Raw genomic sequence first — 26,272 nt, forward strand, 5'->3', positions numbered from 1 at the left:
TGTTTCACCCAATGAGTCTGAAAGCCTTATTTTTAGATACGCTGTAGAAAATGTTTGATATACTTAATTCAATGTAGTGTTTTTTTAAATGAAGTGATAATGAGGCAGATGTTTCAAATATTAAAATTCAAATTCGTAGAAAGTCAATTAAGATAAAAAATTTCATGATTTGAAAACTTGTTGCAGGAGAGAATGGGACTTTTCTGGTCTTCATGACCCAAATATAAACACATACATTATTTTAAAGAGTTAGTTAATTTGTGCTACAAGTTTTATAACAGTTTTCTTTTCAGCAGATACATGGTACATGATCTTCCTCTCAAAAAATAATAGCTTTAGACAAATATACCTAAAAATAAAACTCGTGTACACTTGGAACGTTCTGTAATCACAAAAACAAAATCTCATTAGGATATCTTAAAGTTAGGATATTGAATTGAATTTTTTCTTACATGTGGTAGCTTGTGATTTATATAAAACTCTCTACTTGTCACTAATTACTTCATTGTTTTTATCATGGGTCTGTTGCTTGATGTAACAATTCAACTACTCAATCAGAAATACATTTTCTTATCATATCCTGTTGTCTGTGACTTAATCACAGTTTATAAATCTCTTCATGTGTGTGTTTATATTTTTTAGTGTCTGTCTTTACTACTAAACTGAAAGCTTCCTGAGGGCAGGGCTCCTGTCTGTCAACTTCTCTTAGCTCCTGGCTTGTTCAGTGTCTGACACCCTGGGTTTTCAGCTATTTGATAAATAAATGAATGGTAGCTACTTTGACAATAACTTCCAGGACAGTTTTCAGAAATCCTTGTAGGGTTGCTTCTAGGAGAGGCAGAGGAGCCGCAGCAATAGGAGAGGGAAGACGGGGTAGGCAGAAAACTTCAACATTAGTGAGGCATGCTACAAAATCCATGGTTTTCATGACAACAAGTAATGCTTGACATAGAATTTAATGGTTCTTGTTTTTGTTTTTTTTGACAGAATCATAGTGAACATCATTCACAACACTTCTGACTACCTGCCCAAAGTTTTACGATTTTTGAATGTGGCTTTTGATAGCTCAGGTGATTCTTTAATTGCTGGGGACCATCAAGGAAATATCTATGTTTTTGACTTGTATGGAAACAGGTGAGCAGATACTTTGGCTATTTACCAAGTAATTAACTCCTTGACTATTTTAGTACCTGCTATTAATTATTCATTCGGAAAGATTTATTAAGTTCTTACTGTATTTCAGGCACTTTGTAAAACTCTGTCATAAGTGTTGGTAGAATAACGTGAGAAAGAATAGAAAGATAAAATGGTTGGATTACTTTTTCAGAGAATTAAAGTTCTGGTTTTAACAGCATCTCTAGTAGCTTCTTTTCCCTTAAATTTAAAATTTTATTATTGCTAATTTATCAGTTAATGTCTGTTAATTGTTTAGAAAGAACACAGTTTCCTTTGTACATTATTGTCAGTATACTAGATCTAGGAGTTTTAAAGAATTGATCCTTACTCTTCCTCGTCTTCTCTTCCTTTGCCGGACAATTAGTGAAAAAGCAATTAGGTGGGATTGATTAAGGCAGGCATCTGTGCAGTGAGGGTGGGTGGATGGGAGGGAAAACTGTGTTAGCCCAGCCAGAGAGTCAGAACGTGTCTGCCTGGGGGCAGGGCAATCATGGGAAAGAGGGGAGGTTTGGTCAAATGAGTAAATAGACTGAGGATGATGGGGGCCAGATTCCTCACTATTGGAAAGGGGAATTACAAACCTGGAAAGGGAGAATACTCGACTGAACCCTGTGGAACTGGATTGTAATTGGGTATATCTGTGTGAACTCCTGGTTTTGAGCATGTATAGACAGACAGAAATGAACAGAGGTGTGTGTATGAGAAAGTGAATGAATTATATGTACATATATTTCCTAGCTTTGTTCACGCATAGGACCTGGGAGCAGTAACACCGCAGTAGTAATGAATATACCTAGTGCCCAGTTCTTTTCTAAATATCACTCTCTATTACAAGAAATCAGGGATCCTTGCAGAGATAGCCAGTTTCAGGATGGAGGCAGTGAGAGTACAAGATGAGCCTGGAACACTTTGTAGCCAGAAAGAAGGACTTGTTCAGAGAATGACGGGGATGTGTCAAAAAGACATAAACGTCAGCTTGAAGGAGCTCTCTCTGGGCAGATTGGAGACAATTTGCGTTTCAAAATAATTGATAGTGATGGGTCATAATCCACTGAATAAAACAGAAATTCGTGAATTCATGCTGTAATCAACAAACAGATAGTTTAATGAGAATGGATATTTGCATAGTCGCAAAGTACCTCCCCACAAAGTATTTATTAATTAAAGAGGAAAAAAAGAGTAATTTTACAGTGAAGAAACCTGGCCAGCACCACCTTATCAAATGATTAAAATTAAATTAACCAGTAGTGGGACAAATCAGTTTGTGTGCCACCTTATAGAGTGCAGTGGTAAGACCACAGTGTTGCTTCTCTGATAGTCCTGTCTACCAAAGACAGGTAACCTGAGTCTATTCAGTAGAATCAGCAGGCAAAGCTGGATTAAGGGCGTTGTAGAACAAGACTGGCTTGTGATCTTCATAAGGGTCAAGGTCGTGAAAGTTGTGGAAAGACTGAAGACTGTTCCAGACGGAGGGAGCCTAGACACATGGCAGGTCAAGGCTTGGACCTGGACTGGTCCCGTTGCTGCAAAGGACATTATTAGGACAGTGGGCAAAACTGGGGTCTGGGGATTAGATGGTAGTAATATATAAATGTAATTTTCTAATTTTGATGGTTATATTATGATTATATAGGAGAATTTCCTTGTCTGTGGGAAACGTGATCTCAGTAACTTATTCTCAAATGGTTCAGGGAAGGAAGAGGTCATATATGATTTATCTATCTGTGATTTACTAGGTAGAAATCTGTTAATCATTGTTTCTACTCCTTACCAAAAAAATAATAGTCACAGTTTTCCCACCCTTTATTCTTGCTAACCTACCCAGCCGGTTCCCAATCTTAAATCAATACACCTGTCTCTTGTTTGCTCCCACTAAAGAAAATAACAGACTAAACAAAATAAAAATAATTGTTGATTGACTCCATTACAGAGTAATGAACTTCAGCATCAGTGATGCTAGTACTTCATTTGCTTGTATCTATTGTCATTTACTTTTCCCATTCTTCTCTGAATATTCCAAACTTTTACCAATTTCCGTGATTCCGTATGTTCAGACTCTACTCTTATTCTGACTGCCTAGCCTCCTAATTCATGAGAAAATAGACGCCCTCGAGCTTCCCTTTCTTCTCAAGGGAACCTCAAATATATCTGTAAGTTCAGCCATCCATAACTCTTTGCCACTTCATCTGTGGAAATAGGTGATCCTAATTTCTTCCAGCCCTAATCTCTATCTTCTATGGCCGCCCTTGGGACTTTGCACCATGAGTATTCCTCTCTTTTTCTTCAGTCCACTGTCCCTTTTCTCTCTGTAAATATTCACATCGGGGCAGAGGTGTAAGTGGCGTAGCCGTGACTTGAAGTCAGGCCTGTCTGATTCTAAAGCCCACTGCAGTGGGCTCCCTCTTCCTAACCGCCTAATCCAGTGGTCTCTTCTCATTTCTATTTGGGCATCTGTCCCTGGCCTGCCTCCTTCCATATTCTAGGTATTCTCTTTAATAATCTTATCACCATCAAGCCTCAGACTTCAGCTGCCACGTAACATTGTTAACTCAGACCTGCTTCTGCCACCCAGTGAGGAGCTTCTAGGTTGGACTGTCTGATGCGGTGGGTACCAACTTGCATGGAGCTCTTTAGCCCTTGAGAGGCGGCTAGTCCAAGTTGAGATGGGTTTTGAAGACTTACTATGAAAAAAAAAATGTAAAATATCTACAACAGTTTTTTATCAATGAAATGTTAAAACGGTAATATTTTAGATACACAATGAATTAAGTTAAATATGTTAAGATTAATTTCATATGTTTCTTTTTACTTTTTTTATGTGGCTCCTAGAAAATTTTAAATGATGCATGTGGCCTGCATTCCATTTCTTTTGGACAGCACGGCACCAAATCCTTTTCAAGGGCCTTAAACTCTTCATGTTTAAAACCAGAATGATTGTTTCCTACCCCCACGTGGGTTCCTTTTTTGCCTAAGTTTGAAACCTTCATTTTTTAGTAAATGAAACTCTGGCTAGGCGCCAAGTACTCTGCTAAGTACTTAACATACATTATTTCATTTAATCATCAGATATTATTTCATTTCACTATCACAACAACCTTACGAGACGTCTTTTCTTACCTTCATTTCACGTGTGAGGAATTCCTGATTCCTCCCTCTTCACCCCATGTTCCATGCATCAGCAGGCCTTTCTCCACTTGACTTCTGACACCTCTCCTATTCGTCATTTCCTTTTTATACCCGTAACTCTGGTTGAGAGTCTCTGTAGTGGCTTTCTTAACCATCTCTTCTTGTCCCCCTGTGCATCTGCCATCTCTGCCAGAACCCTCTTCCTGAAAGACATGCCTGACCACGATTCTGCTGTGCTCAAAAATTCCTGATGGCTTCCCATTCTGTGTATAAAATCCAGACTCCTTCACATAGCAGGTAGCACTCTTCGTAATCTGTTTTTGTTCTGCCAAGATGGGAGCTCATTTTTCTGGGTTTCATTTTCTTCATCTCTAAGGACTCCTCCAATGTGAAATTTTACAATTATTGGAAGAATTTCTGATACTAACGCAGTAATCTCTTCACAGGTTTAATCTTGTTCAGCGAACATCGCAAGCTTGCACAGCTCTGGCCTTTAACCTTCATAGGAAGTCTGAATTCCTTGTGGCGTTAGCTGATTATTCTATTAAGTGTTTCGATACAGGTAAGAAGTCCTGTCTCTCTTTTGAAGCAGAGTGAAATACAGACAGAAATACTGCAGGGAGTTGGCTGATCTCTGTAGTCTGAGGGATCAGACCCCACCCGATGACCCTCACTTCAGACACTAGCCACAGGTTTGGGGGTCCCGGGGCCATCCTCACATCAGATCAACAGACTACAAACTCAGAGTTCCCCACAACTTCCCCTAGGTTTGGGAGTTCACTAGAATGACTCACAGAATTCAGGGGAGCACTATGCTTCTGGTTATAGTCTTGATGTAGCGAAAGGATACAAATTAAAACTAGCCAAAGGAAGAGACGCATAGGGTGGAATCTGGGAGGCTCACAAAAGGGAAGCTTCCATTGTCCCCAGGGACACATTACCCTCCTGGCATCCGTGTGTGGCCATCCGCACCGAGTACTGCCACACCGGGAAAGTCACCCAGGCTCTGACTTCCAGAGTTTTTATTGAGGCTCCATAACACAGGCATGACTGGATTATTGCCCACTGGATTTTAAACTCAGTGTCCAGCCCTCCTTTTCTCTGGAGGTTGGGCTGACATCATGTGGCCAAAAGCCCCAACCTTCCAGTCACTCGCATGGTTGGTCTTTCTGGTGTGGCCAGTCCCCACTCTGAGGTTCTCTCCTTAGCATAAACCATCTGCTGTTGTCCAGGGACCTACCACAAATAACAAAGACACTCCTACCACTGGAGTAATTCCAAGGGTTTAGAGGTTGCCTTCTTGGAGCCTGGACAAAGGCCATACCTCTCTTTGAAGGCCAAATTCCTTACTACACAGGTACAAGAATAAACACTTTTTAAATATAATCTATGTATTTTATACCACATTATATTTTTTAATAGAGAACTTAGAGTTCTGTAAACTGAACTTATTAGGAAAAAAAATCTCAACTGCATTGTTTTTTCTTGTTATTAATGTAACCTATGTATTCTAATATTTAGAAAAATTATAAACAATAATAAGAATGTAGTGATAGTGATAGCTAACACTTATTTAGTGTTCACTCCTTGCCAGGTACGGTTCTATGATTTTATACATATTAATTAATTTTACCCATCATAATAACCCACAGAGATGGATATTCTTGTTATGCCCATTTTGCAGATGAGGAAATTGAGGCACAGAAGTAACTTGACTAAGTTCCCACAGCTTGGTAAGCGGTGGAGCCGGGATTCCTAATCTGGGAGTCAAGCTGCAGGGTCCCGGCTCTTAATCACTGGTACCCTCTCACCGCACACGCAGGAAGAAAAGGCACTCATCCTGCAGTAATGCCCAGAGACACAGTCTGTTTTTATAACAGGGACTGATCTTTCCAATCTGTTTTCTATGCATATACCTTTTTTATACTCTAACAAATATATGATCATTCTATATATATTGTTTGGTGGAATCACGTCCTTACCTCATGAAAATTTTATATATTTAAGATCAGTACTCAGTAATCATACTCTATAAATGTTTGTAATACCATAATCGTTTAGCCTTTTACCTATTGATGGATTTTAAACTGTTTCCAATTTTTGATATTACAAACACTGCTGTCACTGAAATTCTGGAAAACTAAGTCTTTAAACTCCTGTGTGATTGCTTTCCTTGGATTTTATCCATTCTCTCCTCCTCTCATCTTAGTTTTATCTTTTTATAGTGTCTTCTGTCTTATGGAAACCCCTCTTAACCAAGCCCCTTCCTCAGATACCGTCTCTACTTCCCCAACTACCTCCCTTTCTTTGCTGCCAAATCCTGCTTCTTCACAGCATCCATCGATGGCTTCTGACTCTTAGTCCCCCCACCCAGGCTTCCAAGACTTCTATCTCCAAGGTCTTCAGTAACCTCTGATTGTGTAATTCCTCTTTATCCTTTTCATTTTGTTTCTCCATAGCTTTTAACACTTCGGGTTACTTTCTTAGTTTTCTGCTGTTACCTCTCTTGGTTCTACTTTTCTGACTCTTGCTTTTCTGGGTTCTTTTAGTGGTTCCTAGACTTTTGGGTATTTGACCCAATTAAAAAGAAAAAGTAGAGGAACCAACATAGGTAGTCAATTTTTAATTTTGCTGATTGACATTGGAAAAAAACAATATAACTTCATTTCATAAAACTAGGGATTTTTTTTTTTTTTTTTGCGGTACGCAGGCCTCTCACTGTTGTGGTCTCTCCCGTTGCGGAGCACAGGCTCCGGATGCGCAGGCTCAGCGGCCATGGCTCACGGGCCCAGCCGCTCCGCGGCATGTGGGATCCTCCCGGACCGGGGCACGAACCCGTGTCCCCTGCATCGGCAGGCAGACTCTCAACCACTGTGCCACCAGGGAAGCCCAGCAAGGGATTTTTTTTTAAAACATAAAAACTTAGAAGGATACAATAGATTAAAAGGTAGTACTTTTTTTTTTTTAAAGGTAGTACTTTAAATTTAGCTTTGTGAAAAACTCATTACGTTATCCTTTTCTCATTTCACTGAAGGCCAGTGAAAAATTGAGCATTAAGTAATGCCAGACTTCAGACTGGCGTTTGGAAACCACTCCTCCCTTCCCAAGGGTTTATCTGTTCCTCTATCTTCAGTTTTGACCTACTTTGTGTCTTAATGTTTCCCAGATTTACATCTTGCTTTCTGACTGTTCTCCCCCCCTCCATCTTTCTGGAGGAAAAAAATATGACCCTAAAAGTATACCATGCCTATTATAGAAAACTTAGAGACACAGAAAAACGTAAAGAGAAAGTAAAAATCACTGTAATTTTATTACCCATTGATAATTATTATGAAGAGTTTTTGGTGTTTTCTCTACCAGACTGTTTTCTCTGCTTGTGTGTCACACACACACACGTACACACACCAAATCAATGTAAAAGATCAAATTTCTTACCTCTTCTCCCACTGCTAAGTCTGTCCCTCCTTGTGTATTTATGTCAGGAAGTAGAATCACCACCTGCTTATGTAACTAAACCAGAGCCACTGGAGTCTCACCTCCTCTTTTGTCTCAACACATCCATTTAATCACTGAGTCCTTTGATATTTCTTTTGTAGCTCTTGAGTTTGTTCCTTTCTCCATTGCCGCGTTCTTAGTATAGACCCTCCTTATCTCCTGCCTGGGTTATTACAGCAACAGATAAACTAGTCATTTTGTAATCTCTTCCTCTTTCTAGTATATCCATCATATCTTCAAAGTGCTTTCTGAAACAGACCAGATATGGTATTCTTCTGCGTAAAACGATTTCAAGAGAAAGCCCAGACTCCATCACGTCACATTCAAGGCTGTTCTTAAACCCTCTTTCGGCCTCCTCTCCTCCAACCTCGGTGTTACACATGTTACTAACATGTCCTACGGTGCACTTCATCGACCAGCCACCGGCTTCCATTCTTTTTAGATGTTAACGGAGATGGAGGGACCTCATATAATCCCTAGCCATCAACTGAATCAGTTCTCGGATGAAATATAGGGTTTGACCTGTATATCTGTTTTCCTTTTTCCCACAGTCACCAAGGAGCTAGTTAGCTGGATGAGAGGACATGAATCGTCGGTGTTCTCGATCTCTGTGCACGCATCCGGGAGATACGCCATCACTACTTCTTCTGATACAGCACAGCTATGGGACTTGGATACCTTTCAAAGAAAAAGAAAGCTGAATATTCTCCAGTCTGTGGGTATACAAAAGGTCAGTGAAGGGGGACACATCTTGGTCTGTTGTGCTTCTCAGGCTAGTTTCTTGATCAGCAGAATATAGGTATTATAAGTAATGGTTCGCTTTGTCCCACTTAGCTATGCCTTCATAACTCAGCAACAAGCAAACCTTTTTTTTTTTTAATTATTATTATAGTGTGTAACTTCAACTTTAGTTAGGTGTTAGTTTTTACTTAGCTGGTTGATTTCGTTTTATTTCTTAACCCAATTATGAAAAATTTCAAATATATAGCAGATTTTATATATATACAAGAATTTCACAGTGAACACATGTACACCCATGGTCTAGATCCTACTATACTATACTGTACTTACATGTTAGTAAACTATATGATGGATCTATCCATCTTTCTGTTCCTCTGTTTATTAACTCATCTTTTTTCTTTTTATGCATTTTTTTTTTTTTTTTTTTTTTTTTGCTGTACGCGGGCCTCTCACTGTTGTGGCCTCTCCCGTTACGGAGCACGCAACGGCTCACAGATAATATATAACAATAATAAATAATATTATTTATTTATTAAATAATATTTAATAAATAAGCAGGCTTCGGACGCACAGGCTCAGCGGCCATGGCTCACGGGCCCAGCCGCTCTGCGGCATGTGGGATCTTCCTGGACCAGGGCACAAACCCGTGTGCCCTGCATCGGCAGGCGGACTCTCAACCACTGCACCACCAGGGAAGCCCTTTTTCTTTGCATTTTAAAGTAAATTGCAGACATCAGCGTTTGCCCATCCATGCTTTAAGCCTGCATTTAATTAACTACATTTAATTGGGTTCAGTATTTGTTGATGTAAAATTTGTGTATAATGCACAAATCTTTAAGTATTCATTTATTAAGTTTCGGCAAATACATAACACTTTTGTAACATGTGCAGACCTATTATTACCATCATCCCAGGAAGTTACATTATATCCCTTCCCAGGTAAGGATTCCTCTGATGTTTTTCCACCGTAGGTTAGTTTTATCTGTTCTAAAATTTCACGTAAGTAGAGCTGGTCAGTAATGGTATGTGTAAAAGCTTTTCTCATTCAGCATCATGTTTTTGAGATTCATCCATGCTGTTGTATGTATCAGTAGTTTGTTCCTTTTATTGCTGATCAGTATTCCATTGTACACATATATCACTTTTTTAAAAATTCATTTCTTTTGCTTTTAAGGTTTTCTTTTTTTCTTCTATTTGATTAGCTAAATGCTATTTTCAGAATTGTCTGCATCTCCCATTTAATTATTTTGCTTCAGGTTATATTATACATGCAGTATTGCTTTAGTTTCTTGGTTATTAACATGAACAGCTAGCAGTGCATGTCAACCAAAAATTTATTTTGTAGTCTCCACGGAAATCTCAGAGATCTTAATAATTTAAAAAAGATAAAAGCTATAGCCAGATTACTCATCAGGTATTTAGGCCAAATGCCTTGGTAGGTCTTTTATTCTTTAACTGCTTTAATACTTAAATTGAATTTTAAATTCTGAGGTAGAGAACATTGAAAGTTGAACCCACAGTGGAAACAGTCATGAAACAATGACATAAAAACCATCTGTTCTTTTCACCATGAAATTAGAATTAGTATACATGGAATAGTTGCCAATTTTAGCCTTGCCTTGGTCATTCAGACATTTTAGTTTAAAGAATAGGATTCCAAATGTTTGTGATAAGAGAATAAAATTAAATGTAGTAAATGTGAGTACAGCATGCAGTATACATTTAAGTATACTCTAAAATAATAGAACATCATAGTCTATAAGTTACCAGCAAACTTTTCCTCGCAACACCAGATAGTAAACATTTTTGCTTTTGCTGGCCAAGAGCAAAATTGAGGATATTATGTGTGTACTTACATAACCATCTGAAATGAAATAATTTTAAAATGTAAAAGCCATTCTCTCCTGCACCATACAAGGACTGGAGATGAGTCAGGTGGTTGTCACTCCTGGCTTATTCTGTTGAAAATAGGAAATAGTTATAAACCAATCTTAAAGTAAAAGTTTTATTCTTATCAAGTTTTTATTACACCTGTAGTTTTATTGCAGTTTCTGCTTTTATACTTTATTTTTTTATATAAATTTATTTATTTATTTTTGGCTGTGCTGGGTCTTTGTTGCTGCGAGTGAGGGCTACTCTTTCATTGTGGTGCACAGGCTTCTCATTGTGATGGCTTCTCTTGTTGTGGAGCACGGGCTCTAGGCAAGCAGGCTTCAATAGTTGTGGCATGCGGGCTCAGTAGTTGTGGCACACGGGCTTAGTTGCTCTGCGGCATGTGAGATCTTCCTGGACTAGGGATCGAACCCATGTCTCCTGCATTGGCAGGTGGATTCTTAACCACTGTGCCACCAGGGAAGTCCCTGATTTTATATTTTAAATAAAAGTTTTGTGATTTTTTTTTTCCCTTGATGACACGTGGTGACACATGATTCTATGGGTTTCATTTTATGATGGCTCTTTTAACCTAAAATGGTCTCCTACCTTTCTCTTTTTTTCCCACAACATGAATTTTTCTTTCTTTTTTTTTTTTGAGAGACCAGGCCAGTTAGTTGTGTTGGAAAATGCCCCACATTCTGGATTTGTCTGTTTCCTCATTATGTCATTTAACTGGTTCTCTCACCTGTGTTTGTTGTAAACTTGAATTTAGGTCTAAAGTCTTGAGTAGATTCACGTTAAACATTTTTGACAAGCTGTTTACCTTGTGCGTAAGATGAAAATAGTAATCGTGCTTACCTCAGGGTTAGTTTCTGGACTGAATGTGATAATCTATGCAAAGCACTTAGCACGATGCTTGTTTATAGAAGTGCTTAGTACAAGTTAGCTGCAGCTGCTATTTCTAGATTGTCATTAATGTTATTATTTATTATTGTTATCTATTATCTAGCTTTATTATGAGATTATCTCAGTGCAATTACATATCTTCTTAAAAAGCTATAAGGGAAATGTATTCTTTTTCTTTTGAACTATATTAAATAGATGCACAATCCCTTATTAGCGACTCAAAAACCCAGATGTTTTTTAATAACTCATTTTGTGGCAAAATCTGATTGGAATTCATCTAGCAGCAAAATCTGAACTAAATTGACATGAGGCTGAGATATTAATATGTTTGAGTATAGAGTGTTGCTCCAGGTCACTGGGGGTTCTACATAATATTACAGAACAGGCATTGTATTACCGTTCTCAAATTGGAAGTAATTCTGAATTCTGGAACACATCTGTCCCTCAAGGTTTCAGATAAGGAACTACAGACCTTTGATTTCAAAATGTTTTTAGAGAACTTACCACTCCATCCTCTTTCCACTGATTTTTGTACCCAGCAATAGCGGTAATTAACACTAATAGTAATAGATACCAATTGTTGAGTCCTTACTATGTACTTAACACTTTGTTTTGTTATTTTTAAGCTTAAATAATCCTAAAAGGTAGATACTATTATTCTCATTTTACAATTGGGGAAACTGCACTTCAGAAAGTGTCACATAGTTTATGAAAGAGCTGCAGTTTTGAACCGAAGCTTGTTTCACTCTGAAGTCATTCCATTACGCCATACTGCCTCTCAGGTAGACCAATTACATTTCTTCAAATTAGGAAATTTTGATTCTTTTTTTGATACTTGGAGGTAAGATATTTAGCTCTGTAGTTAAAGATTTTGGAACAAATCCTGAGATTTCTAATTACTGTCTTTCAGTATGTATCAGAAAAGGTTTTGTGATGGGTATCAGAAAACATTAAACTTACTCAGTCTCTGTATACAATGGGCGCTCACTAAATTTTTGCTGAATTGTACATTTGACCTTAACTTTCTGTTGTTACTGTCCTGAACTCTTTAAACTTTGGAAAGGACTCACATACCTCTCAAAAGTGAATTGGGAAGGCCAGGATTTTCATATTTTGTAAGGAAAAACTGCAGCCAACCCTCCAAAGAGTATATTTTGTTACTGCTTTTGAAGTTTCTTCTAAGCATTTTATGTTTGTCAGGAGATGACACTATATTAATAATGACATGATTCATTAGGAACAATTTTATAATCATTGAAATCTGGCAATTAAAATCACAAATCTAGTAATGAATAATCATGTTGGCAACAATCTGTCACAGCTGTGCCTCAAAATAGCAGCTGATGTTCATTAACTTTTAAGCTTTTGCTTCTCCCAGTAGGAATAAACTTTATTACTTTTCTAGAAAAATATTGCTAATTATAATAAAAATTTCAAGTCACTTTTTTTTTTTTTTTTTTTTGCGGTACGCGGGCCTCTCACTGTTGTGGCCTCTCCCGCTGCGGAGCACAGGCTCCGGACGCGCAGGCTCAGCGGCCATGGCTCACGGGCCCAGTCGCTCCGCGGCACGTGGGACCCTCCCGGACCGGGGCACGAACCCGTGTCCCCGGCATCAGCGGGCGGACTCTCAACCACTGCGCCACCAGGGAAGCCCCCTCAAGTCACTTTTTTTGACATCAGATTTGAAACAGTGTTTTAGGGCATTCATTATAGATTATAATGTATTCACTGCAGATTCTTTCTGTATGACCTTCATATTACAAATCTTCTTAACATAATGAAACTGGCAAAAGACCTACCAGATTGTCTTTGACAGAGTGAGCTCAGGACAGAAGTGAGGAGGAGTTGGGTCAGGCAAGGGCATCAGCACCTGATGTAGCTGAGTTACCATTTTTTATTGTCTTAATTAGCTTTAGTCCTTAGTAGAGTGTTCTAATTAACCAGTATGTTCCATAGTATATTTTATATGTGTGTATGTATGTATTTTTAGCACTATTATCAAAAAACAGATACTAGTATATATGTGTAATATATATATAAATATATATATATTTACAATTCCCTAAAATTCTTATAGTAATGTCGTTAACTATTAGAATCATTTCCTAATAGGCTGGGTGACAATAACAGAAGTTCGTTGCAAGGCTACGGTATTTCACGTAGATGCCTTATTGACCCGTTATTTTTGTAACACTGGGGAAAGCCGTGGTAGATGCAGTGTTCATGCTGCTTTTCCCCAGGACAGCTCTCTCTCATTACTGTGATGACGGTTATATCCAGATTCTGAATACTCAGAGACGCTCCAATCCAGTGCTGTAGACACTGAACACTTCATCCCCAAGGAATGTAGCACTCCCTCTGACGCCAGTAAAGTTGTGAAGGTGTGTGATAGATCAGGGGTCAGAATAAGAGGTAACAAATCCTTAAAGGTGCCCTGCCTCCTCTGTGAGTCCCTGCCCCTCTCTCTTGCCAACACAGCAAGTCACATATTTTAAAAATAATAAAGCTGGGGCTTCCCTGGTGGCGCAGTGGTTGAGAGTCCGCCTGTCGATGCAGGGGACACGGGTTCGTGCCCCGGTCCGGGAGGATCCCACATGCCGTGGAGTGGCTGGGCCCGTGAGCCATGGCCGCTGAGCCTGCGCGTCCGGAGCCTGTGCTCCGCAACGGGAGAGGCCACAACAGTGAGAGGCCCGCGTACTGCAAAAATAATAATAATAATAATAAAGCTTGTAAAGACACACCAGTAGAAGCAACAAGATACATTCAAATGTAAAGTGTTACAATAAGCGATAACGCAGTTAAGGCTGGTCTGGATGGGAAAGAATAAATACCTGGAACTCAGCACTAACTTAAAGATGGACATACATATACTGTACAACTCAGAAAAGGGTTCGTTCATTCATTTATTCAACAAATACTGTTGAGCACCTTTACTACATTCCTGTCATTGTGCTCAGCACTGACTACACAAAAATAAACAAAATAGACAAGATGTCTGCCCTCTCAGAAACCAACCAAGGGTCTTCATCCCAAGGCAGCTGTGAAGGATGACACCTCTCGCTCGATTTTGTCCACAGTGTATGGGGTCCCATGCATAGAGTCCCTGGGTCGATTTCCTGTGGGCAGACATATGTATAAAGAAATTATAATTATTCTGTAATTCAAAAGAGGAGTGATGGGCTTCCCTGGTGGCTCAGTGGTTGAGAATCTGCCTGCCAATGCAGGGGACACAGGTTCGAGCCCTGGTCTGGGAAGATCCCACATGCCGCGGAGCAACTAGGCCCGTGAGCCACAACTACTGAGCCTGCGCTCAGCAACAAGAGAGGCCGCGATAGTGAGAGGCCTGCCCACCGCAATGAAGAGTGGCCCCCGCTTGCCACAACTGGAGAAAGCCCTCGCACAGAAACGAAGACCCAACACAGCCATAAATAAATATATATATATATATATATATATATATATATATATAAAGAGGAGTGAAATATAAGACCAAAGCTATATTGAGGAAAAAATAAGGGAAAAAAAGAATAAATAGCTAGAGCTCTAACTAATGATCAAACCGTGTGAAATGTCTCAAGCTGTTTCTGGGGTGTTATTGGATTGGCCAGAAAGTTCATTTGGTTAATGAATATGTTGTTCAATAAAGTTCTTGGTGAAAATGAAAAATGTGTCTTTTATTTTTACTTAAAACCAAAAGAACTTTTTGGCCAACCCAGTATTTTGAGAGGATAGGTAGGAATATTTGTCCTTAAGACACTGAATTTTTTTCATTTTCTTTCCTTCTTTGCTTCCTTTCCTACCTCACTTTGTGTGTTTTACACAAATGACACATAAAATTATATTTGAGGCCATTGAAACTCTTATGAGAAAATATTGGTCAACTTTAATAAAAATTTTATATTATCAAAAGTAAGCATTGCTTACTGCTTATGCAATAGAAAAATAGAAATTAGAATAAAATGGTATTTTCAACTTCACTACCAATTTCAGTCTCATCTGTCCATTAAATAAATTGAATCTAATAAAATAACATGTATTTGTTTTCAACGTTTTACTTTTACAAATAATGCTTAACAAACATTTATACACATTTATCTTAAAGCATTTTGCTGATTTTTTCCCCAAAGGATTAACTCTTAGAAGCAGATTGACTAGTTCAGAAGAGAGAGATTTTTAAGGTTGTTGAGCTGTTAGACAGTATCTTTAACCAGTTTTTACTATCAGCAGCAGTGTATGACAGTGCCTTTATCTATACTTTCACCAACATTTAATATTTTTTAACACTTATCTGTAGTTAGTACTCAATATAGCATTTATATTAGTATATACCTTATAAATATAATACGTATGTTAATATATGTATAGTTTGTGTATATGTATGTGTGTGCATTATTTTAAAATAAATTTGATACACATAACATGGTATCTTATTTTCATTTGAATCTTTTATAAGGTTAAATATTTTAAATTGTTACCTAGTATTTTATGAATAGCCTAGTCATTATAGTCACCTGTTTTTTGTTTAAAGGAGTTTACCTTTTCTTTTTAGTTTATAATAGTATGTAAAAATATCAGTTTTCTCCCCTGTCATATGTTGTAAATGTATTTTTCTCCATTTTAAGAAAAAATAATTTTAAGACAGAAAAACTAACTACTTGTAAATTTTGAATTTGAAGAGGACTGTATGATCCTTATATGAACAATAATTTTTTTTCTTCCTCTTTAGGTTTTCTTTCTACCACTAACTAATACCATCCTGAGTTGTTTTAAAGATAATTCCATCTTCGCCTGGGAATGTGATACTCTTGTTTGCAAATATCAATTACCAGCTCCGCCCGAAAGCTCTAGTATATTATACAAAGTGTTTGCTGTGACCAGGTAATGTCCTCTTTAAGACACTAAGGATTTTTATGAAATTTAACTTCCAGGGAAATTTTATAAATTTTCATTCAGTATTTTATTGTCCTATAAGCAAAAGTTTCCTTCAAACTTAGATATGATCTAAGATATGGTAATAAGTTTTTTACTTATTGTGGAAAATGTACACAAAAATATAAAAGTACATGAAATCTCAAGGCTGGCACTCTCGTTAGCTATAATAAGCGTTAACTAATAGCCACTCCTACTTTGTCTATTACTGTACCTACCATTTCTCTACTGCACTGTCATAAAGCAAAGCCCAAGTGTATCATTTCATGCGTAAGTATTTCAGCGTGTATCTCTAAAGGATAGGACCCTTTTTGAAACATAACCATGGTACTATCATCAGACTTTTAAAAATTCATAATATAATATCATATATCTAGTTATTCATATTTCCCTGATTTGTCTAATAATTATTTTTTATGGTTGGTTTGTTCAAGTCAGGAGCAAAATAAGGTTCACACGTTGCCTCGGTTGGTATATCTCTCTTCTTGTATTTTCCTTGCAGTTTATTTGTTAAAGAACTGGTCATTTGTCCTGTAGTTTTCTACATTCTGGATTTTGCTCTTTGCATCCCGGTGATGCTGTTTAATGTGATCTTCTCTCGTCTATATTTACTATAAACTGGTTACACCTATATTTCCTATAAATTGGAGGCTAGATCTTGATCTGGTTTGTAGACATTGTAGGCGGTTTGTGTACCTTCATCAAGAGGAGCACAGAACTCTTTCTTTTGTGATATTAGTGGCCATTGATGATCATTACCTAGATATCGTGTGTTGCATTGAGGGTTAGCAAATGGTGCTATTCTGACTCTGTCTTTCCTTCTCCCTTATTAACCAAAACCTTCTATAGAAAGAAACTTCCTCTCATCAACTATACACCATAAAAATTAAAAAAAAAAAAAAAAGGAAGAAACTGCCTCTCAAATCTTTGGTTACTTTACTGTACAGTTTGTAAAGGAAAGGCAGGATAAATGCTGGATTTCTTCCTATTTTAAAAAAAAAATTTTTTTCACCAAACTAATGGATTGATTTTTTGGCATCTTCAAAGGTGGCCGATGAAGTTTTTTGTCTTTAATCTTTGTAAGCTCATGGACTTAAACACAGTTGACATGATTTGACCCATTGAAGTTATTATTCTTAGTGATGCTCCAGGTCTCTCATCTTTGACCAGTGGGATCCTCTCCAGGTCGGCTTTGAACGAACCCTTTTGATACAACCCCGGTTGTCTGTGATAGTTCTCATTCCCTCTGGTCCAACAAGATGTTCCAGTCTTATCTTGTGTATTTCCTGTCCCAAAATGGAATCAGCCATTTCTCTAAAGGGTGTGGGTTTATTTTTGTGAGAAATGATACATTGACACTTAATCTGGGTGCTAGGTTCTCACTGTGGGTGGGTTGGTCATTGTTTCCAGATATTAATGGATGTTATTTCCTCTCTTTCTCTCACCCTCTTCTTCTGAGTTATCAGTAAATCCCATCAACTCTACAAATGGTATCTTGAATTGGTCTACTTTCCTTTGTCCATTGCTACAGCTATTACCCCAGTCCAAACTATCGTAGTCTTTTTCAGGCTACTGTAATAGCTCCCTTATTTGGTCTCCCTGTTTTCAGTCTCATTTCCTAAAGTCAGTGTCTACAAAGCAGATAGAGTGGTCTTCTCAAATCATTAAGTCAGATCATGTCATTTCCCTATTGAACTCCCGTAAAAGACTTTCCACTGCTCTTAGAAAATCCAACTCCCTGCCATGTCCCTGAGATCTTTTGTCCTCTGGTCTAGGCCTCCCTCTCTTTTCTCATCTTATTTCCTCTTACTGTGTTGCAGCCACACTTGAGTGTGGCTTCTCTTTGTTATTTACACCTATCTCAACATTTTTCTTCTGGCCAGTCAGGAATACTGACCAGCGTGGAATTCTTTCTCCAAGTCACCCTGTGACTGGCCCATTCACATCATTTATGTAGTAGATCTTCCTCCTTTCCCAGCTCTGTAACATTACCTCGTTTTAGAGTTCTTTAAAGAACTTAACAGCTGATATCAAGTTCATTTATTTGTTTCTTTACCTTCCTCTAGACTGAAAATCCCCTGAGAGCAGGGATCTTACCTGTCTTCTTGTTCACCACTGTGTCCCTGGCACCTGGAGTGAAACCTAGCTTATAGCAGACACTTTATAATCCTTTGTGAATGAATGAGCATCAGCCTTGCAAATCAATCCAGCTTATTCTTTCTGTACCTTTTAAACATAAAGTAGCTTTCTTTGGCAGGAAAAAAGTTTGGGCTTTTTGGTTTTTCATATAGCAATGCTGTTATCAGTTCAGTACAGTCGTATGTGAAATACAGAAAGTTGGTTAGTAGTAAGTGTCTTTGAGATTATGCTATAAAATATAAATGTTGCTCAGAAACTCCCAGTCAAGTCATCAAACAGATATTTGTTAAGCTGGTATCTTAGCACAATAGGTGAAAAAAAAAAAAAATCTACTGTAAACCTGAGTTTTCCTATATGGTAGCCACGGGATACCTGGGACTATTTAAATTAATAAAAATTAAATAAAATCAAGAATTAATTTCCTCAGAAACGCTAGCCACATTTTAGTTCTCAATAATCACATGTGGCTAGTAGTGACTACATTGGACAGCATAGATACAGAACATTTTTCTCATCATATTGGATCAGATTGGACAGTGCTGCTATAAATAATTCATCTAGTCTTACTTTCTCACCTTTTTAAATACAGAGATGGCCAAATCCTGGCTGCTGGGGGCAAATCGAACCATCTTCATTTGTGGTGCTTGGAAGCCAAACAGGTATTTAGAATTATCCAGATGCCCACCAAAGTTCGAGCCATTCGCCACCTAGAATTTCTTCCTGATAGTTTTGATGCTGGTTCTAATCAGGTTAGTAACGTAAATGTTAGTAAAGTTGTACTTGTTTGGAAAGATCGTTATCAATTTCCGCACTATGTTAGTTCTCTTTAACTTGTAGCCTGATTGTTCCAAGGTTTTGAAACTGCTGATAACTTGTAAAGAGTCTAAAACTGAAAAAATGGAAAAATCTTAGGTTCCGTATATTACTGATAACTTGCCCTTTTTCTAAAATCGGTATACTTTATGTCATACTTTATGGTTTACAGGGTGATTAAGCATGCTGTTTTCTATTGGATCCTTAAAGAATTCATTGAGTGTAGGCAGGGAAGGTATTCTCACCATTATACAGATTGTGACGCTGAAGCTCAGAAACATGAAGTGACTTGTCAGCACTCCTTTAATTATAAGGATTAAAGGTAGGACTAGAACTGAAATGTTCTCACTTTGTTACGCTGTGTTCTATCTACAATAGCTGGCTGCCTCAATCCTATGAGACGTCTGCTCTTTCTATCTCGCCGTCGTTTACACCGCGCTCCCCCCGCCACACACCTTTTTTCTCTTTAATAGTCGAATAGTTGAACCTTAACTTTCTTATTTTAAATTATCTTGGGTGTTGCACATTAACAAATTGTGTGTGTGTGTGTGTTGTGTATTTATGTATAATATATGTGTGTATCATATCTATTTTAAGTTTTTTGAGTAGATAATGCTTTCACATGGTTGAAAACATAAAAAAATATAAAAAGGCATAAAGTGAAGTCTTACTCTTTTCTCCCATTTGCCCAGTTATTCACTCTCCTTAACCCACTGCTGTTGTATAATCTTATGTTTTTCCCATTTTTTTACCTTGATTTTTCCTAACTTAGTTTACCTTGACGATTTTTCGATATCAGTACAGAACTTCGTTCTTTTTTACAGGTGTATAGGTTATTATCACCAGTCCTTTATTATTGGGCACGTAACCTGTCTTCAGTCCTCTTCTGTTACAAACGATGCTGCGCTGAATAACATTTTTGTTTGTTTTTTGTTTTTGTAATTTGTGTTTTGGCCGAGCCACGCAGCATGTGGGTTCTTAGTTCCCCAACCAGGGATCGAACCCGTGCCCCCTGCAGTGGAAGCACTGGAAGCACGGAGTCTTAACCACTAGACCGTCAGGGATGTCCCTTTTTTTTTAATACACATAACTTTTGCACATGTCATTTTATACATCCTGTCTGTAGGATAAAATCCCAGAGTTAAAATAGTTGTACCAGGGTTAGGTGCATCTGTAATTTTGATAGATCTTGCCAAATTGCCTTCCAGAGAGGTTGCGTCAACTGTGAATAAGAGGGTTTCCTACCATCTGACCCAGAGAAGAACATGCTGTTTATTTATTTACTTTTTATTTTTCTTAATAAATTTGTTTACTTATGGCTGCGTTGGGTCTTCATTGCTGTGCGTGGGCTTTCTCTAGTTGTAGTGAACAGGGGCTACTCTTTGTTGTGGTGCACGGGCTTCTCATTGCGGTGGCTTCTCTTGTTGTGGAGCACAGGCTGTAGGTACGTGGGCTTCAGTAGTTGTGGCACATGGGCTCAGTAGTTGTGGCTCATAGGCCTAGTTGCTCCGCAGCATGTGGGATCCCGGACCGGGGCTTGAACCCGTGTCCTCTGCATTGGCAGGCGGATTCTTAACCACTGCGCCACCAGGGAAGCCCCAGAACATGCTTTCTAGGTTGTCATATTTAAACTGCCTCCAACCACCTCTAGACTATGTCTTTCACGTAACGGGGGACATCAGCGTTTCACGAGATCACGTGGTGGGCCTGGGGAAAAGAACCTGTATGTGGACAAGGCAGCAGAGGGGTTTATTGTTTCATGTGTTGAGGCTTTTTTAGTATGTGTTTTTAAGTTCTAAGTTGTATGTGTTACAGCTAATTTTTTTTCCCCTTGAAAGACTAGCTTCCCTCCGACCCACAGCCCGACTGCCCTTGCAGCTCGCAGACCTTCCCTCTCCACAGCCCAAATGCTAGTTACAACCGTGGGAGTCACAGCTTTGTGTGGGGCAGCAGGACAGGTGTTAGCTCTGGTCAGGCTGGGGATGGAGAAGAGAAACAAGCCCTCCACCTTCCTTGCTTCTGGCGGCCAGTGTGCAGTTAAGGTGAAGGACTGCCATCATCTGTACTCCTCTGGAGGGATTGGTGGAGATGCGCCTGCCCGTGGGGAGCGCTGATTCTTAGGTGACCTTTCTGTAGTGTCCCAGGATGGGCTTCTTACTGGTTCTGGGTAGAGCCAGGCTTATCTGGACCTGAACAGGGCGAATCTACATGAGCCGTAATTAGGGATTTTTAAAATACATGACGGCTCTCTGCGAGTATAATCTCCTCTGACTGTTCTCCCTCCCCAACCAAAGAAAAGAAAACATATGTAAATACACACGTGTGTATGTGTGTAGTTTGACTTGCAGACATCTGACCTTTTTTAATTGAGGTATAATTGACATAGAACATTGTATTAGTTTTGGGTGTACAACATGATGACTCAGTATTTGTATACATTGTGAAATGATCGGCGTAAGTCCAGTTAACGTCTGAGACTTGACTCTTAAATGTGTTTTAGGAACTCATATGTTGTTTCCCTCTACTCTTAGGTTCTTGGAGTGCTCTGTCAGGACGGCATTATGAGATTTGTTAATATACAGACTTGTAAACTTCTCTTTGAAATTGGGAGCCTTGACGAAGGAATTAGTTCATCAGCAATTAGCCCCCATGGACGGTACATTGCATCTATTATGGAAAATGGAAGTCTGAACATATATTCAGTTCAGACTTTAACAAAAGAAATAAATAAGGTATGTTATCAAGTAAACAATATCTTTTTTCTTTTAAGGTTTAAATGCTGTATCATCAAAAATAAAAACTCCGCGTTACAAGCTTCTAACCTCCTTGCACCTTATCCACTTTCCTGGGTATGGTTTCTGCTCTTACCCCCAAAGCCACATCTCCAGACTTTTATCACCCATGCTGCATCCCTAAATTGCTGTCTTCACAAAAGGCATCTGTTTGGAGTCCTTGTCCCATTCAGGGTGCCCCTCTGATCTGCTTCCCAAAAGAGGTCTTCAGTTCCAGTCTCTTCATTTCTGTCCCTTTCTTCCCATTGTTGTAGGCTAGACACCTTGGAGCACTATGTCTGTTTCTATTCCTGTACTTCGCAGATCTAGTCAACACTAAGTCCTGCAGTCCTTGAATCTGAGGTGCCTCTGTATGTGCCGCCTGTTCTGTCTCCATATTGGCCATCCCCGTGCTGGTGCTCACTTGCTGCTCTCGAATAACAGTAACTTAAACAAATATACCAAAACCCAGAGCCCTCAGTGCCCGCTCCTGCCCGTCAGTCATCTTTTATGGTTTTTTTTTAATTCTTTTTTTTATTCTTTTGCTTTTCTTTTATCATCTTTTATATAACATTTTTCTTTTTTAAAATTTATTTATTTATTTTTGGCTGCATCGGGTCTTTGTTGCTGTGCGCAGGCTTTCTCTAGTTGTGGCTAGAGCTAGTAGTAGCTGAGGCTACTCTTCGTTGCGGTGCGTGGGCTTCTCATCGCGGTGGCTTCTCTGTGTTGCGGAGCACGGGCTCTAGAGCGCAGGCTCAGTAGTTGTGGTGCGTGGGCTTAGTTGCTCTGCAGCATGTGAGATCTTCCCAGACCAGGGCTCGAACCTGTGCCCCCTGCATTGGCAGACAGATTCTTAACCACTGCGCCACCAGGGAAGTCCCAATGTAACAGTTTTCGAAAATAATACTTTCATCATCGTTTCTAAAATAATGCTATCTTAGTGGCTTCCTTCCTTTTGCCTGTTGCATTGAGTCCACACTCCTCTGCCTGGCTCTCCAAGTCCTCTCTAATCTTGTCGTCTCTCCCTAATGTGTTTCCTCATACTTTCAGCTTCCCTCGTCCCCCGTAGACACCGTGCTCATTTCTACGTCTGTTATTACACTACTCACCTCATCTAAAATATACTTCCCACTTCTCTTATGGTTATCTAAAACTCCCCCAGCTCGTTGTCGAGTCCAGTTCTGTGGGAGCCTTTCCAGGTCTGGAATTGTATCACAGTAGCCCTGAGAGGGACTTCGGTGATCACCTGGTCTAACCATTTCGTCTTACAGGGGGAGCAGCTCATGCCCCAACCTAATGACACAGCTAGTCCTTAGCAGGCCCAAGTGTTCTATTCTTAATATGATAATCTTGTTGCCATGTACTCGCTCCTTTTTACCTTTTTCTTTTCCAATTAGATAGATAAGAAGTTCTTATTACAGAGCAAAATCAAGATACAGATAAGCAAATAGGTCAGCAAGTCTCACCATTCTTAGATGATGTTGAAATGTATGCCTACTCAGTCTTTTGCTGTGTGTGTGTAAATGTATACAGTCTACATGATTCACGGATTCTATAGTTGTGAGTTTGTCTGTTGGTGAAAATTTATCTGCAACTCTAAAATCAGTCCTCACCGCATATTTACTGACATTTGCATGTGCAGAGCAGCAAGAAATTGGAGTTGCCTTCATGCAGGTTCCCCCCCGAGGTCAGACAGAGCAGCACTCGGCCTTATTTCAGCTCTCCATGGGAACAAGTGTCCTTCTCGTGGTCTATTTAGTGCCACATGTTTCACATTCTTGTGATTTTTGTTGGTGATTTTGCTGTTTAAAATGTCCCCCAACCACAGTGTTGACGTGCTGTCTGGTATCCTAAGCACAAGAGGGCTGGGAGGTGTCTCAGGGAGAACATATGTGTGTTAGATAAGCTTCATTCAGGAATGAGCTACAGTGCTGTTGGCATGAGTTCAGTGCTAATGAATCAACACTGTACAGTCAGTGAGCGTCTTTATTTATTTTTATTTATTTTTGGCAGCATTGGGTCTTTGTTGCTGCACGTGGGCTTTCTCTAGTTGAGGTGAGCGGGGGCTACTCTTCATTGCGGTGCATGGGCTTCTCATTGCAGTGGCTTCTCTTGGTGCGGAGCACGGGCTCTAGGCACAAAGGCTTCAGTAGTTGTGGCTCACGGGCTCTAGAGCACAGGCTCAGTATTTGTGGCACACGGGCTTAGTTGCTCCGCGGCATGTGGGATCTTCCCCGACCAGGGCTCGAACCTGTGTCCCCTGCATTGGCAGGCAGATTCTTAACCACTGCGCCACCAGGGAAGCCCCACATTATTCATTCTTAATGAGAGTTGTTAGCCTAGCTGAATTTTGTAAGAGCTAGATAAATGTTGTTAATAGAAACGAAGATCTGAGAAAAACCAAGGTAAGCATGAGTCATTGGCTTTCTCTCTGTTATTTATTAAGCAAGTTGAGGTCATATTGACCAGAAAAGCTAGCTTATAACAGAAGAAGGATAATTTTTTTTTTTTTTGGACACATTACCAGCACCACCAGTGCTATTCCAGGCCTACAAAATGCTCAGGTTTATGCAAAACTTATTACCCGTGTCTCATTCCTTCAAGTCCTGTTTTCTTGCCATTGGAGAATTTCTGGTATTGTGCTAATAATAAGTAAGCTAATTCCTATTTCTCTGTTGAAGTTTTAACACTCCTAAGGTGTCGCAATTCAGGTCATATCTCAGGCTCCAACTTCTGGGAGATTCCTTCATGGAAGAACCATGAAAAATGTGGCACTAGAATAAATATTACAATAAAGATACAGAAGAATGGACTGAGGTTAGAAGATAGTTCAGGGATATTAAAGATGGGCAATATTCAGAAATCAGACCACTATTAATTACATTTCATAGGTAAAGAATTAAATCATAGAGTAAGTGGTCATTGTACTTTATTTTGGTCAGAGTTATTGTTATTATATTTTGTATTATCCTGTACTCTTTCTAGATGTGAATAAATACCAATGTACCCTAGAAAAACACTATTAAAAAACCCTTACAGATGCAGTTAAAACTTCAAATACTTTTCAAAATAATTTTAAAACAAATAAAAATGCAATATCAATGCCATGTATACTACCTGCTCTATACATTTTACAGTGTTACGTGTCGTACATACTGCAGTTGACAATAGGGAATATTTTCTTGGTCTCCTATAATAGGCTGCAGGTTTCAAAAGCAGAAGTCCTGAACTTTTGAAGGCAACGTGAGAAAAATCTCTGTTTGAAACCTCAAAGTAGTCTTTTTATAGTCTGTTATTTAAAAGGAGTCAAGATGTTTGCTTTGTTCTGTTTGTTTCTTTGGGGACGAAGCGGGAGGAGGTCAGAAAAGTTTGTTTTCTGCTTCAGAGAGCTTTCCCAAAGAGTGGCGATTCATTTCCATCGTACGTCATCATGGAAGCCCACTGTTCTGGCTTTCATGACAGCTTGAATTCAGGGTGATGTGTGTAATATTTGTCTTTCTGAATCTAATATGTTCATTTGGACATTTGGGGTATATTGTGTTCTTATTCTCATATGCAAGGAATTGGCACTTTGGCTTCAAGAAAAATTATTTAAAAATCACAAATCCACCTTGTCTTTGATCTGGATCTGGGCTAATTACTAAGGGAACATTCAGCAGTAATGGTCTCAAACCTTTAAAACACCCTGTGAAAGTCCTTTTACTTGAATCATACTTAGAACTCAGAAAGCCGGAGCTATTTTATCTGCTTATTTTCTTTGAACAATGAAGATCTTTTTATTTCAAAGAGAGTGTTATTCACAGAGAAAATGTCTTAGTGAATCATTTTACCTTAAGTAAATTGAAGTTGTTGGGGGCTTATTTTCCTGTTTGATGAGCCCCATAAAAACGAGGGTTTGGCATCTAAGTCGTGCTTTCTGCCCTGCCTCTGAAGCTGTTGATGCAGTCAGGGACTGACAGCCATCTCCATGTGGATTAGAAAATGTAACCAAGGACAAGGCAGGGGTCCCGTGCTTTCAGAGGAAAGTCATGTGACAGTTTCCCTCGAAGAAATTTCACCTGAGCCCAAAGAATGTTAGGGTGCTTCTCTCAGCATTCTAGAGGGCCCTGTGTGTAACTGGGCCTTCTCTGCAGCAGATTACCGCCTTACTACTCACTTTATCATACAGGTGTAAAAAATGGATTGATACTGTATGATTGAGGCCAGCTTTCAAGGAATAACTAAATTCTGTTTGTTGTTGTTAATTGTGATCTTTATTACGTTGCTCAAAGGAATTCGGCAGAAATTTGCTTTGATTCGTT

The 26,272-nt window shown here is 39.0% G+C and overlaps 1 protein-coding gene across 2 annotated transcripts in view; it reads left to right on the plus strand.

The window, feature by feature from the left end:
• Positions 1-26,272, plus strand: part of TBC1D31 (TBC1 domain family member 31) — a 61,584-nt gene that overhangs the window by 2,913 nt on the left and 32,399 nt on the right. For both annotated transcript variants that reach the window (XM_030875708.2, XM_030875709.2), the window contains exons 2-7: positions 988-1,134; positions 4,749-4,864; positions 8,349-8,527; positions 16,046-16,197; positions 18,977-19,136; positions 21,732-21,932. In XM_030875708.2, the coding sequence (XP_030731568.1) occupies positions 988-1,134; positions 4,749-4,864; positions 8,349-8,527; positions 16,046-16,197; positions 18,977-19,136; positions 21,732-21,932 (955 nt within the window). The remainder of the gene's footprint in view (positions 1-987; positions 1,135-4,748; positions 4,865-8,348; positions 8,528-16,045; positions 16,198-18,976; positions 19,137-21,731; positions 21,933-26,272) is intronic.

The sequence above is a fragment of the Globicephala melas genome, chromosome 17 (assembly GCF_963455315.2).
Source record: "Globicephala melas chromosome 17, mGloMel1.2, whole genome shotgun sequence".
In the NCBI taxonomy this organism is placed as follows: domain Eukaryota; kingdom Metazoa; phylum Chordata; class Mammalia; order Artiodactyla; family Delphinidae; genus Globicephala; species Globicephala melas.